At 33.1% G+C, this 16,959-nt stretch overlaps 1 protein-coding gene across 1 annotated transcript; it reads left to right on the forward strand.

The window, feature by feature from the left end:
• The first annotated feature begins 4,335 nt into the window (after nucleotides 1–4,335).
• On the forward strand, nucleotides 4,336–10,181 carry LOC148611125 (uncharacterized). Its single transcript, XM_088595220.1, has 4 exons — nucleotides 4,336–4,435; nucleotides 6,535–6,572; nucleotides 7,769–8,089; nucleotides 9,993–10,181. Exons 1-4 carry the CDS (start codon nucleotides 4,336–4,338, stop codon nucleotides 10,179–10,181), a joined length of 648 nt encoding a protein of 215 aa, XP_088451346.1.
• Nucleotides 10,182–16,959: the final 6,778 nt, after the last annotated feature.

Raw genomic sequence — 16,959 nt, forward strand, 5'->3', positions numbered from 1 at the left:
TATATGATGCATCATTAATTTGATCCTCTATCCTACATAATAACATCTAACTGAACTGTCCCGTACTACCATACATCGTGTACTAAGTTACAGCCCTAGATTAATCCTACGAAGAAAAATGACCCGGTCAGCGAAACTATATTTTTATATAGCCTAGCTGATTGAGTGGACTAGGGCGCTGGACTTCGTGCAGGCGGTGTTGCCATAGATGTCACAGCGGTACGAATTCGAGTCCCGCGGAGGGAACGACCAAACATTTGCATCGCAAATTTGACAGTTCTAACATCGTTGGGAATTTTTCAGACCTTTCTATAAGTTTACGTTATCTTCCCTGACTATTTCTTTAGGCATTTAGGTAACCCACTAATACGACCTCAGTAAACGATAATGTATTAGTGGGTTACCTAAATGCCTAAAGAAATAGTCAGGGAAGATAACGTAAACTTATAGAAAGGTCTGAAAAATTCCCAACGATGTTAGAACTGTCAAATTTGCGATGCAAATGTTTGGTCGTTCCCTCCGCGGGACTCGAATTCGACTCAATTTTGTCGTAATAACAAACAAAAAATCCTAAAGCGTTCTCAATACATTTTTAAAGATTTTACATATTTTCATGGGTCACATCTTTACTATAGGATGGTGCAGTTTCATAAAAAAAAAATCTCAACTTGAGAATTTCCTCATCGTTTGTTTTTCCTCAAATCTTCAATTTCAAGTGATCTAAATGGTCGAAATATGAGTTGATTGAGGAAGGAATTTAGGAAAATTTCAATTTGAGATGATTTATGAAACCGGTTTAATATTTACACAGGCGTGCATGGAAAACTATCATATTTTTACATGATATCTTCGTATTCACAAAAGAAATATCTGGATAATTCATTCCCATTAAGCCCCTTTTCAAATATCCTTAAATCCACCCTCAATATGTGTCTATAGCAGGCCACCGATCGTATGGTATGGTGACATTTTCTGCCACAGACTTTCCAGAGAATTAAGTCGACTTGTCAGATATTTATGTTGACTTGTCAGATAACATTAACAGATCAACTGACCATCTAATATCTTCATTATTGCATTTCAATAATAAATTCTAACATTATATTAATTAAACGTTGAACAGCTGATGGTTAGGAATCCAAAGTATTGAAAGTAAACGGTCCAATTATCTGTTATTGACGGTCAATACAAAAACATTCGGACCGCTTCTATAATACCACTATTAAAAGTCCATTAGTTCCTATGTTTAAGTTAGCATATTTCAAGATCACTCACATTTCAAAAGTTTGTGAAAACGAATTTTGACGTGTTATTATAGACGGAGCCTTTAAAATACTCCAAAAATACTGATCGGTTCTAAGAAAGAGCGGTGAAAGTAAATTATATACAGTAAAATTACACGTGAAAATTAGACATATTAAGATGATTATGTTCAAAATATTCAATCTCTACATCTTAGTTTAAGGGTTCACCTGAGAAAAAGTTTGCTTTTAATAGCTGAATCATAAAAATAAAAATCATGCATCCTATGGTCTAACTTAACGAACTACCTTCTGAATCAGAAGCATAATCTAGGCGGCGAAATGGAGATTCAAGTCGCCAAGAATTTTTAAAACTAGTTAAAAGTCGCCAGCTAGTGTTCGCAGTCGCTGTGAAATTTGACCAAAGAGAGATAACCAAAATGCAAAATGGCGGCAATTTTCGTAACGATGAGAAAACTTGATTTGGAAGGAGCTCACTTAATTTTCATCAGTTCCAAGCAATCCAGGAAATATTTCACCTGCTCTAGCGACTTGGATAAAGGATAAAATCAGCAGAACTCATTTGAATGAAACATATTCAACTTATTGAGTTCAAAATCAAAGGAAAACAATCACACAAGGTAAGGTACATGTACATTTTGTGTTCCTTGATTAAATATGTAATTTGATGACAACAATTAATTTATTTATTCAATGAGAGACTCTTACAGTGATTTCAATGGTTTTAAAAGACAATTAATAATTAGTAGGTTCAGCTTCGATAACAGTTATGTGCATGAGTGCATGTGGGTTTGAACGGACACGGTAAGGCAAAAATAAAGATAATTAAGCTAACTATTATCACTTATAAAAAAAATCTGGGAAATTTATTGGGTAATAGACTACCATTATGGCATACCAAGATGCAGTCATTCCTTTATCAATTTAAATTATAACTATCAACTTTTTGAAAATAATCCCACTAAACCATGTATATGTACATGCATGTTTGTACAGACTGATTTGTGCTTTGTATCAATTACAATACAAGTGTACTCATCATAATGTCAGAACAGAGATCATTTACAAATATATTTCTTTTTTCTTTATTCAGGAAGAGACCACATGAAGATGCAGACCATTTTTAGTCTTTAAGAACATGTTATTATAAGAAACGAGTTCACAATGACAATCTGATCACTTAATATATTCAATTAAAGTTACTTATTATACATGTACTTATTCATTTGCAAGTATAAACATGGAATTACAGTATTAAACATATCTTATTTGTTTATTATTTATTAGAATACATGTCATTGAGATACAATTTCATATCAATGCGATAAAATATTCTAGCGGTGAAGTATGATTTCTCCCCATTCCAGACTCACTTCTCCCTATCACTCCTGGAAGGGAGAAGTCACTTCTCCTATTCACTGAATCCTAGATCATGCCCATTATAACATTATTAGGGAAACTAGTCACCTACACATATCAGAAGTCTTCTGATATGTGTAGGTGACTAATTTCCCTAATAATGTTATTATACCTATTACAGTAATGAAATTTTCAGTCTTGCATTTGAATATTGACATCACAGCGTTATAAAAAAAGTGTTAATTTTGACGCACTTGTTAACGCCAAGATCTATAGACAATAATGAAATGAAGTTTCAAAGTGGAGAAATCAAATGAATTCTATCCTAACACACGAGTAAAGAGGCAATTATGACGTATCCAAGTTTCTCGTTGATTTTTGCAAGATAATTCCTGGTCATCACTTTACTGTACAGGTATACAATGTCTTTGTACGGTAAAATCAAGGGGAAAGTAAAATTGGCTTGAACTAGTTCTTACAAATGAAATTATATCCAGACCTAAAGTAATACTTATAAATAAAGTGCAGAAAGTGTCTTGTTATCTTATTATTGTTTATCACATTATGTTATGACGGGAAATCGTTAATGTGGCGGATACGTAATTCTAACCAGATAGCAATTAACCATTAAAGTTGTACGGTTTAACTTGAAGTTAGTACAGATAACATTAATATTCTAAAAATAGTACTTTAGGGAAATAATGTTCAACAAAGTGTTAATCACCCGTTGTAACAACTGAAAGGCCTTGCAGCAACTTTTCTACCCCATTTGTTGATATCGTATTCGTCCACATTAAAATATCTGAAATGTTCTGCAGCTTCCAAGAATTAAAAGTTTGTTTGTACCTCTGATAAGCATGATAAGGTTAACTATTTAAAGTTACGTTTGAACAAGTTCACTTAATTTATCTTCTATAATTTACGATCGGAAACATCCATTTCTTAATGCAATTATCCATCAACCACATATTTTAATGTTTAAAGGTGAAGTTTTATGACAACCAACCATGCAATTAAACAACACACACAAATGTAACTTGGACTAAAAATTTAAAACTGTATGGTGCTCAAATAAGGTAATTGTTTCGGTTCAATTCAGGCTTCAATATCAATCTGAAAAATCATGAATTGTCCATAAAGATTTGTTTTTGAAAAAGTCAAAATACCGTCATGTTACATGTAGTATGTTCTTTATAAGATTGTGGGTTCCATTAATATTATTGTTAATATCATTATTATTATTACAATTTTTCTATAGCGCTTAATCTAAAGCAATATTATTCAAAGAGCTTTACTTAAAAATGAACATGCTAATAAAAATATAATACATTAACACACAAAAATGTATCAGAATAGTAACTCTTGTCCAGTTAATTAGTAAAGTCCCTGGGTACTTCCTTCAGGGAATCAAAATCTTCATATCTCCGGATATTAACGTAGGTAACTTATAAAAGTAACTGTCGAAGATAATCCAACTTAAGATTTCGCATGTTAAAACATCTTTAGTGCAACTCCTCCAAAACCGCTGAATGGATCATGATGACATTTTATAAGATGGTTGGGCATCATATGTAGATGTGCATTGAGAAATATAGTTACTGTCGGAGGACACTAAAGGGATATAATCCAACTTAAGGGTTTACGTGTTTAAACCTTGTCATCGAAACTCCTCAAAAACTGCTTAAGGGATTTTGATAAAAGTTAATTGGAAGCTATGACAAAATATGAACTAATCCAACTAAAGGATTTACCTCGAAAGCTCAACTTATCATTAAATCCTCCAGGGAATTTCATGGAATTGTATTGGAAGATTGGTATGTAGATTTGCATGATGCAATATACCTTCTGTCGGAGGATTCCAAAGGGATATAATTTAATGCGCAATTTATATATTTAATTTAATATTTGACGCGAGGTATTCTCTTTGTGAGCTTGCTCGCAGTCTTTCTAGTCATTTTTAAAGTTAAATACCATCCCTACCTTGATAAAAATAAGCAAAATCTGGAAAAATAACATTTTCAATTTCAAATTGCTACATGTTAACTTTTATCATGAAAATCTTCCAAATAATTTATCCATTCATTTCAACTTTCTGCGAATAAAGTTGTTCTCATTAACTCATTATGAATAATTATAACCAATTCTATATATATTTCCGTTGTTGAAGATCAGCCATTGATAAATTCACCCCAATGCTTCGGGCGTAGTCCAAGATAACATACTATTAATTTCAAACTCTCAATGAGTAAATTTCAAATGATTGGAAGGTACTTCTATGTATGTACCTCTCAGTTATGAATCAATGTGTTGGGATAGAACTTTTTGAATTATTTTACAGTATAACCAAGGTTTAAATGCCAAAGGTAAAAATGAATGTTTGTTCTGTAATTTAGTCCTCCTTTTATTGGACTACATGTATTAAATATTATCAATACAATATGATAATCCGATCTGGAATAGTCCCTTCATCATGGCTCTAAATTGCCACCACGATAGGTGCTATATGGCTTTTATTTCCTAACTGTACATGTATACCCTTATTCGACAAAAATTCTCAAAATTAATCGTTTCATAAATATTCAAAACCTCCAGAGGTTTTGGCGTTCCGAAAAGGATGGAATATTTGTTGTTATTACCTAATTATAAGATTTTATCTTGTTTATTAAATATACACATATTTTTCTCTATTTTCAAAATTTATTCAGGACAGGGCGATCTATTGCACTGTCGATGTACTATTGCACGGTGCAATAGTCTCCTTGAGGAGTCTATTGCACTGACCCCATAATGACCTTTATCTAAGCCTTTTAATTGGTTGAACTTTTTTTAAGCGCTTCACTGAATTGGAATTTACACACAAAAAAAAAACTCGTCTGCCAATTCCTAAACATGGAGCGGTCAATTTCCTATTCCTGGTTGAATGGTTGTCTCTTTGACATATTCCCCGTTTCCATTCTTTATTATATCTCATAGACAAATTAGGTAATAAAGCAGTTATTAAATGTGTTGGATGCAATAGACCAGAACATTTGTCATTTGGTACTGAGAATGATCAAGTGTTCTATTGCACTCGGCCGTTGGCCTCGTGATCATTCTGAGGACAAATATTCTGGTCTATTGCATCCAACCCATTTAATTACTGTATACTCTCTGCTGGCAGTTTTAACATTGCGATACGTTTGAGTCCATTTCATAATTGTAGACTGTGGGTTTCATGGTCACATTTAATTGTTTATGCTAAAAGTAAAAAAAAACAACAACATTTCAGTTTAATGCTATCATTTGATAAATACGAATTTCCATTCCTAAATATTAATCGGCCTATACATTTGTAAGTTTGTATAGTAGAAGTATTCCAAATCAAAAATATCGAAAGGGAAACCAAAAACCAGCACTAGACGTTATAGAGACATGGGACATTCATCAATATGCTTGGACCTATGTGACGTTTCATTGGCACACAAGGTCATGGGTCACAGAGTGCAATACAAATTCACTGAAACTTTATGCATTGATAATAAGAAAACAAAATATAAGAAATAAATGCTTACATGCAGTGTATGAAGCGACCTTCTCGGTGAACTGTACATTTTGAGTTCATGTTTACAGTCTGACAGTCTGTTCGGATCGTATTTCAATTATTCATTGTGTCCAAAATGGGCCATGAAATTATTGTGTTGTACATGTTCTTAATATGATAATACAGTTTACAGATTTGAAATATCTTGTCTTATTTTGGATCTTTCGAAATTTTTGTTTTTAAGAGCGGGGTATATATTTCGAATCCAACAACAGATATACAAATATGAAATGAAACATCTTCTTCGATACATTCATTTAGCACAATACCAAGGACCAATATAAAACAGCTTAAAATGTTCATATTTTACGATGGTTTTGTATATTTTATAAGTTCCTATTAATAGAATTGATATTGCATCATTTAGTCAGGTTAGTCGAAGGGGTTATGTGATTTTTTATTTTGAAGGTAAAAATGGGCACATTCAAAATCAAAATTTCAAGCCCCATATTGTATACCCGTGTAAAGCGTAGGATCACACAGTGTAAACATTAAAGGTTCTTAGAAGGTAGAGTTCTCGCATATCAAATGAATGCCTGTACGTCGTACATCCAAAATATCGATGTTTGGTTGGATGGATCAATGAGTGCAAACATTACAATGTTTTATATGGTTAGGTCGTCGCATATTATTATAATAAATGAAAAGTCGTAATGCGTGCATCACAAATATTAATTTCATTTTACCGAAAAAGAATCTGGTTAGGGTAAATAACCGCAAAATGCTTCAGCTCATAGAAAGTAGGATTGCTGCATACGAAATGAAAAGTCATTAATTGTACATTACAAATATCATACTGAAAACCTCGTGGACTGTATTTGACAAGGTCATAAGGTGCAAAAATTTAAAATTGTAAAAGGTTAGCTAATAATAACTAATGAACAAAGAAGACTGATACAGAATATGTAATGTTAGTACATATTGACTAAATATTGGAAAAACGCTATTATTCTTTTTTTCATATATGCTAACAACATATAAACTTTCGTAATAAAATGCATAATGAAAGATATGAAGGACTAGTCTAAGAGTTGTATCGGCCATCTTGTTTTATATCCTTTCTTGATAGCCTTGGCTTTCTGGCATATTCTCCTATAATGGCCACTGTTTTCCATGTCATAATAAATAAACACATTTTGTGATAATTAGCACAGTTGATTGTATACTGTAAACAGAAAAAAAAACATCACATTAGAAGACCGAATGTGTAGAACAGAGTACAGAAATCACGCACTTAAATTTGCCATATTGTTAGTGCCTCATGGAACTCGAATGATATGAGATTCTTCTTTAGTCACGATCATTGCTTTATAACTAAAGTATACAAATTAAATTGTTACTAAATATCAAATAATTCTAATAAGTCTTACTATCACATTGTGACATAGAAGTTTGGACATTAAACCTAAAAAAACAACAAAAACAAAACAAAAACAAAACAAAAACAAAACAAAACAAAACAAAAAACATTGTCAGCTATTGTCTAATTTATTTTCAAATTCTATATTTGAATCTTGTCATCTTACAGTAAAGAGTCGAAATGGAATGTCAGTCGTGTACGTGACAGAAAAAGCGAAAAACAGCTGCTCACTGGTGTGTTAACTGCCAGGATGCTTTATGCGTTGACTGCTTTATCCAACATAAAGCATTCCAGGTCAGTAAGCATCATACTGTCAACGAATTGTCAAATTCAGCGAAGGATGTCACTTACTTATTAGCGCCTGATAAGAACAATGATAATGACTGGTTGCTCTGCAAAGAACATACCGAGAAGACACTTGAAAATCATTGCATCACCCAAGATGTGCCTATATGCCTGCTGTGTAAGAAAAAATATCATGAAGATTCATGTGATGCCGAGAAAATAGATGACTCTATAGATGATTCGAAAATATAAAGTATGGTAGAGTCGGTATTATCGTCGATGTATGCAGATAAGTATGTCCTGCACACCAAAATTGATAGAATGAAGTATTTATACGATGTGGAGGAACAATGCAAGGTCTATAGATCAGGACTAAATTCAACGCGTAGAAAAGTACTATAATATATAGACAAAGAAAACATTGACATGAACTTACAACTAAGCACAATGGTAAAAAATGGAAGTGCCCGAGTGAACACTAGTATTTCAAAACTTTCAGAAAAGGCCGACATAATTTCTAATTATAGAACCCGTTTGCACGGTACATACAAGGATGCAAAATTGTCTACAGAAAAACGATACTTGATGCTCTTTTCCATTTACAGCGAGGCACCAATGAAGTCTGACATTCAACATATAAACTCTCACGACGATTTAACGACAGAGTCATGTTTTGCATCAGCACCATGAAAACTGATGTATTCAACGGGTCATAGTTTTCCTTTCCTCGTTTGTCTACCCCGGACTTGACTTTTTATGAGCAACTCGGCGGGTGTTTCTAGAATAGCAGAGGACGCTTACCCTACCAGTGCACCTGGTCCATGCTCCCAGTTTTTAGCGGAGTCCGAGTTGCTAATTTACTTTTGTTACTTTGTATGTATGATTTTAGTTACTTTATGTTCTTTGTTGTGAATGTCTGTTTTCCATGTCTGGTCTTTGTCCCTGGATTACATTCTTTTGATTACCGCTATAACCTTGGTTCCTTTGATTACTCTTTCATAATCTTTCATTCGAAATTATAACTAGTGGGTTTAAGGTCTGTAGAACTGAAGAATCAGAATGACGGGAGAAGTCAAGTGACGTAGAAAATACAGAGACAAAGGTCGAACATATAGAAACAAAGGCCGAAATTTCAGAGGCAAATACCGAAATTACAGGGGCAAAGACCGAAAGTACAGAGGCAAAGGCTGAAAATGCTGGAAGCAAAGACCAAAATTCATTGAATAACTCGACACAATCGTCGCTTTCCACAGAATCGAGTTCATCAGTCATTGAACTTGAACCCACTACGACTATCGAGTCAAAGCCGTATGCAGATAAAACTTTTTACTCGCTGCGTTTTTTGTGGGTAATTTCATTTTACATCACAAAAAAACCCCACAATATTTGTATTAATGATATGAAACTGATTAAAGGAACGAATGTTTTGTTTGTTTGGGGTCAACAAATTTTGATTGATTTGAAATAGGGAGAGATGGGTAGGGTCGGGCAATTTAGCCTCCTGTGGCGGAGCCCTAAGGTTCCTACTCCGGGAGAATACCACAGTAGGGTTATTCCACGTGGGTGGAACGTGGCATCTTTCCCAACACGGTGCACCACAATGGTTTGCGGTCAGGTTTTCCGTATTATAGCCTGACAACCCCAGCATGTAACACGCCAGGGGTACCCCATCCCACCACCTGGGGCACACATCCCAGTTGGTCTGTGGGTAGAGCGCTATTTAGTCGCCTTTTACGACAAGCTTAGCGCTGCTGCAGGCCTATTCTTTTAACACCCGGACCTGCACGGTGCAAGGAACGAATGAAATCATGATGTGTGAAAGTTCACGCGAATGTTTACTTTTTTACAATACAAATGGTCAGAAACTGGGCGAAGTAGAGCTAGATGGTTCACCTGATAGTTTAACTTTAATAAATAAGGATTATGTGGCAGTAAGCATTCCAAGAATGGAACACCTAATAATTGTCAGTTTAACGAAAATATCTTCTTTTGGTGAGAGATTAGCAGTAAATGTTGGAATGAAAGGAGGCTTATACTTATACATAGACCAGAACCATGAGCTTTTTTCAGCGAAAGATAATTCAGTCCTTACACGTTGTAAATACACAGACTAAAAAACAATCAACATGATTTCTTCGGGGCTTAGGGGTTAGAAGATCCAACAGGCCTGGTAAAGGAACAAAATGGCCATTTATTTGTTTCATGCAAGATGAAGGACCGAATTTTCCATAAAGCATCTCTTCATTCGTCGGCAATTGTAGTTCTCACCAAAAATGATGAACTTATCGTTGTAAATAACGATTGGCGTTCAATATTCATTTATCAGAGAGTATAATGAGAATTTACGATATCGCTCGATGGTGGTAGAACTTGAAAAGGTAGAACTTTAAAATATATCATTTTTAAAAATTGAATTAGTACATTTAACTTGCAATGTTCTGGATTTTTTCGTTATAAGAGAAAAAAATAGAGTTCTTTTCCGTTACGCAAAAAGTGGTATAAATGTACATGTGTAATATGGATTGTAAAAATTGTAAATCTAGATTTTTATCTTTGTATAATTTGATGTACTCAATTCTAGTTTTCACTGTTAAATATGTGCAGATATGTAATGATATGAAATGTAGTTATTAATAAAATGTGATTTCTCATGCGCATTCTCATTCAACCAATAATTTAAGTGTAAGTCAAGGTGTGAGGGAAAGTAAGAAGATCATCTCGAATAAATTTTAATGGTCATAATAACTCGAAAAATACAAACCATTTTCAAACATATCATTGACTTTTTGAGACATATACAGTTCTGTTAAGTTTTATTATATTGTTGGATGAAACGAGTATGCTTTCTTCATATTACGTAAAAGATGCACGAAATGACGACTTTTGTGTAGTATAATCCTGTCACAGTGTAATGTCGGTAAAATTGGGTAAAGAAATCTATTAGGTTGGAATTAAGGTTGTCTTATGCTTATGACGTTTGCCATTTGTATATAAAAGTTTTACTACGTATGTGGTCTCAAAGAATTTTAAGGACGTCATATTAGAATTTAGAATCATGTCTATACCGCCTTCCTTTCCCTTCATATCACAACTAATACGTTATATCAGAGCTTGCCGTAATTACGCAAACTTTTTGTATTGCGCTAGACTTCTTACAATAAGGCTTCCGGAACAGGATTATGTTGCTACAAGATTGAAGTCATCACTACAGAAGTTGTATGGTCATCATCATGGATCGTTACGGTGTATCCATCTGCACCATGAACATTTCCGATTTGTTCATCGTGCCATAGTTTTCCATTTCTCTTTCGTCTACCCTGGATTTTACTTTTTATGAGCAACTCGGCGGGAGTTCCTAGAAAAGCAGAGGACGCTTACTTCATCGGTACACCAGTTTTTAGTGAAGTTCGTTTGTTTGTTTGTTTGTTGGGGTTTAACGTCCGAGCAGCAATATTTCAGCTATATTCAGACGATAGTGAAGTTCGAGTTGCCCATTTACTTTTATTACTTTGTATGTAGTTTTTTTTGTTTTGTTTTGTTTGTTTTTTGTTTTGGTATTTTATGTTCTTATGTTCTATGGTGTGTGTCTGTTTTGCTAGTTTGGTCTTTGTCCCTGGTTTACATTTTTTTTTATTTCTGATAGGATCTTGGTTCCTTTGATTACTCTTTCATTTTGGTTTTAATTTAAAAATGCTTCTTTTCACTTTAGCACAGTTAAAAGGAAAACTAATGCGTTATTTGTCAAATTTCCATGGATTTTCCCAAAACAAACATTTTTGTGAAATTATTTCGGATAGAAGCTCTTTATAATAATTATCAATCCAATCACAATGAGAGCTTGCAGGTTGATTAACATATTCCTTAATCTTGAGGTTTTCAAATCTGTTTACAATTTTTTGGATTCATCGGATTGATCGTTTCAATAAATGAATTGTAAAATTGTTTTAAAACCTTTTTTGCGTTTTGCAATTCACTTTGTCTGTATAATTATAATTTGTCAATTGTACGTGCATAATGTTTTCAATGAAGATGAGAACATTACGTCCAATCAATTTGTTGTTTGATAAACAATACAATTCTCAAAAACGTTTAGTTTTTCATAAGCGAGTTCGCCTATACAAAAGGTTATGATTTCACACAAAATTTCATACAGCGAGATATTATTAGTGACAAGGAAAAAGTCCGTTAAGCACATACCAGGTGATTGGCCTTGGGTTTTATGTTGGGTAAGATTTTTTTCGCATTGATAATTAATGGCTGGGTAAAACAAAATGATTTGCTCGAATTTTTCATTTTTTTTCTTCAAAATATTCCCAGCACTCCCCCATCCCCCGAGAATAAAAATAGTCGGTGTGTAATTGTGTAGAAATTGTGTGTATGCGACATAAACCCATTTTAATTGCCATGTGAATTTTTCGAAAATCCTATAATGATTCATATAGCATTGTGTTCACCAATTCAATCCCTTATTTTATACCAATTAAAATTAATATCATGCATGCATGCCTTTCTATTTTGCCATTTTTAATCCTGAATGTAACTTTATCTGTTTGTAGTAAATTCATTTCCTGAGATATGTCATGCAGTCTCACATAAACCTGAACAAAGTATATTCGGAGTACGGCCACAATCCAATCCAAGAAATGTATTCAAATAGGTTAACAATTGAATTAATTTCACCTATTAAGATATGTTTAAGTGAATACTATCGGTAAATCAAGTTTTGTCGGCACTGGATACTGTCCAATTTTCAACCAGATTGGATCCATTTGACAAATAGTTTAACTAATTCTTATAATACCACATTTAATCATTAAAGGAGTTTTATTTTCAAATGTAGCTACTATGCCGATAATATAGGATTTGGATCCTTGCCTTCTAACAGATGTATCATTTAGAAAACACAAGATGAAGTTTGGTTCCTATTGAGACCCCTGCTCCTTACCCCAACAACTCAATGTTTTGAAAGCGCATAGGTTGCATAGAATTTTGTGACTCTTTTAACGCTTTTTTTTTGTTTGTTTTTGTTTTTGTTTTTGTTTGTTTGTAGTGTTTAGCTCTCCCCAGTATTGTAATCTAAATGTTCTTGTACTTAAACATTCGCTTTTGGACAATACCGTTTCCATTCGAGTCAAATAGGATATTAATTTAATCTATCTCAGATTTTTTTCCCTAGTAGTATAACGTCGTTTTTTCACCCGTGTTATTCGTGGATATAACAATATGCATGCTTTCAGCTGGTGCAATTCCCTACACATTTCCCACCAATTATCTCCCCTTAGAAAGAATTTTCCCGCCAATTTTCTCCCCTTGAAAGACTCTTTATATTTACAATTCTAAATATTATATAAAAACAATTTAAAGCTTAATATATAATTTTTACGTAATTTCAAACATTAAAAACTATTAGTTAATAGAAAATACATATTCCTATGATTTTGCAAGAAGACAGAAAAGTATGCTTCGTGTAATATATATGACCTAACTTAAAATCATACTTACTGAATATGTCCTAAATATCTACAGAAAAATAAATCAATCAATATTGAAAGAGGAAAGTTCAAATTGAGACTTTGCTAATTATAATTGGGTTTTTTTATTAAACAAGGGTGGTTATTTGTTTTGTCACTGTGTTAACCATGTTCTTCCTTTGGTTATTAATGCAGGTGATGTTATCAGATAAACTGGCCCAGTTTCAAGACGTTTTACATGATTTAATTGAAATCTCTATTTTGTACGGAAGCGTATTAGGGCCATCCATTTTTTTTTCAAATTGTCAACTTTAATCTTGGAATTATCAACACTAAACTGGGAAATTCCAACTTTAATCTTGAAATTATCAACTTTAATCTTGGAATTTCAATCTTAAACTTGGAATTATCAACATTAATCTTTGAATATCAACATTAATCTTGGAATTTCCAATGAGCGTCGGACCAATGAGTGTCGGACTTATGAGTGTCGGACTATCGATGTTATCCATAACATCATCAAACCGGAACAAAAATCAAGCTCGTCATGAAAGGGGTAAGCTATATATCACATCAATATCTTCACGACGAAAACAAGCGCGAAAAAACGTTTTGCCGGCAATCATATTTCATTTCTTTTTTAAAACAGATGTACCCAGTGGCATGCAGATTTTAATATGTTTTAAGTTATCAATATTTTTATTCGCGATTTATTATTTTTTGCCTATTAGTCCTATTTTTAGGTCAAGGACAATGCCCTCACCCGGTCAATTGTACCTTCCCTTACAATATTGGATCCACCCATGAATACAAAGGTATGGTTGAATCGTCATAATATTCAGTTACCCAGTAACGGAAACCTTCGTATAATATAAAGTATTGGAAACCGAGATAACGTCATAAGTTCGACGCTCTTTGGTCCGACACTCATTGATCCGACACTCACAAGTCCGACACTCATTTCTTCGACGCTCATTGGAAATTCCCAGATTAATGTTGCAAATTCCCAGATTAATGTTGTTAATGTTGATAATAATAACTTTTTATGAGCAGCTCGGCGGGTCTTTCTAGAATAGCAGAGGACGCTAACCCTACCGGTACACCTGGTCCATGCTCACAGTTTTTAGTGGAGTCCGAGTTGCTCATTTGCTTTTGTTATTTTGTATATATGATTTTAGTTACTTTATGTTCTTTGTTGTGTATGTATGTTTTTCGTCTCTGGTCGTTGTCCCTGGATTACATTCTTTTGATTACCGCTCTAAACTTGGTTTCCTTGATTACTCTTTCATTAAACTAAGATTAATGTTGATAATTCCAAGATTGATATCAAGTTGATAATTCCGAGATTTAAGTTGGAATTTCCAAGTTTAATGTTGATCATTCCAAGTTTAATGTTGATAATTCCATGATAAAAGTTGAAAATTCCATGATTAAAGTTGAAAATTCCAAGGTTAAAGTTGACAATGCCAAGATAAAAGTCGACAATTTGGAAAAAAATAAAAAAAAGAATTTCATACGCTTCCGTAATTTTGATTATATTAACAGATTTATAATGGCGTTTTGAAACATGTCATGAATTTGAAAAATAAATAAATAATGAGGGTTCTACATATCTTTTATTTCCATTTGGCTAAAACGATTCTAAAACAAAAAAATGTAAGTTTTGACCTAATAATCTTGATGTAACTTTTGGGAAATAAGGATTTTTAGGATGGAAACATCTAATTCTAAACTCCAATAAAAAAATCAAATCTTTGATATAATAATTTGTTTAGTTCTTGTATAAATGATGGACTTTGGTGACTTACTAGTACAAGAAAATCTAAACTAATATAACTTTGTTGTAAATTTTCCAAATTTCAAAGCATTTTCATAAGACTTCATTACATTTTTCTATTTATTACTTAAACTGCAGGGTTTGACATGCCATGGAAACTAGTATTTCGTTATCATACATAACTTTTCATTATTTACTTTAAGTAGTAGTTTATGGAATTATTCACATATTAGAAAATAACATTTAAAACATATCAATTTGAACTTTATTTTCTCAATTAATAATTAAGTCAAAAGATGGATTGTCAGCCTTGTAAGGTGAAAACAGAGCAAACAACCACGGAAAACCAGTGTGTGGACGGCAATGAAACCTTATGATCAGACTTCAGACTGTTAATAAACATTGGATTCAATACGTTTGGCAGACAAAATCAATGTTGTTTTTTGGGTTTTGTCTGCTGTTAGGATAACATATTTGTCATGTATAATAGACAATGTGTTTGCTACATTGGGGGTCTTTGAAAACTAATGTAGCATTGACACTCATTGCCCTACCCAAACTTTTTATACGTTTCAAAATTAAAGACCTCACAGCCTTTATCAATACTGACAGAGAATAAATGTCTCTTTGATCTCATTTTATCCATTTTCTTGTGTAGTCATCCACGGCTTAAGGAAAATGCATATGACTTCTGCCATACTTTACCATTGACAAATGCACAGGACATTTTTCATCAATGATAGTTCTTTCGTTGCTTGTCGTAAAGGTGGCTTGTTGCAGCAGTCATGATTTGAGGACAAAATTGAAGAAATTAGAGGAAGTGGATACCTGTATATCGACCAAAACGTTAATCTTCATTCTACGAATGATCGTGCGAGGTGAGTAAAAATAAATGTGCACAATCAGAGTGTTTTATTCCGGGTTTAGAGGATGCGAAAGAACTGGTCATAGATCTACCATGTTTTGAAATGCAAATTGACTGACAGGATCGTCCATAAATTCCATCTTAATTGGCAGACAACTGTCGTTCTTGGTTGTTTAGATGGTTAACTTACCAATGAATATAGATTACACAAATGTAATGCAAAAATGATGAATGCATTGTTGTTTATGACAAACAACACTTTATATACATATCTAGGAGAGTACAAAATTCTTGACTTTACTGGTCAATGGTCTTGGAACTTGAGAAAATTGTATTATTATTAAAAGTGGATTATTTATATCAACTTTGAATTAATGTTATACTCAGTGTCAATTTTACACCTGATATTTTGATACCTGATGTGAGTGTATTTCCAATAGCAAAACTGGACTTAGACAGATGGAACTTGTTACCCCTTTTGTATCTGCATTTCCCATTTATATACATATTTTTATAAATTATGTATATTTTTCTAGATGTATTAAATTATTATGCTCTGGAGCAGCATAAGTTGTTAAAAGAGGCAGAAACAAATACTTACCGAATGTAGTACAAAAGACGAGGCAGATACATATACTTACAAATGTAGTACAAAAGACGAGGCAGAAACATATCCTTACAAATGTAGTATAAAAGACGAGGCAGATACATATGCTTACAAATGTAGTACAAAAGACGAGGCAGAAACATATACTTATAAATGTAGTACAAAACACGAGGCAGATACATATACTTACAAATGTAGTACAAAACATCAGGCAGATACATATACTTACAAATGTAGTACAAAACATCAGGCAGATACATATACTTACAAATGTAGTATAAAAGACGGGACAGATACATATACTTACAAATGTAGTATAAAACACGAGGCAGATACATATACTTACAAATGTAGTATAAAAGACGAGGCAGATACATATACTTACAAATGTAG

Source organism: Perna viridis, chromosome 7 (assembly GCF_037379345.1).
Source record: "Perna viridis isolate PV_CMFRI_1.1 ecotype Kerala chromosome 7, ASM3737934v1, whole genome shotgun sequence".
Lineage (NCBI taxonomy): Eukaryota > Metazoa > Mollusca > Bivalvia > Mytilida > Mytilidae > Perna > Perna viridis.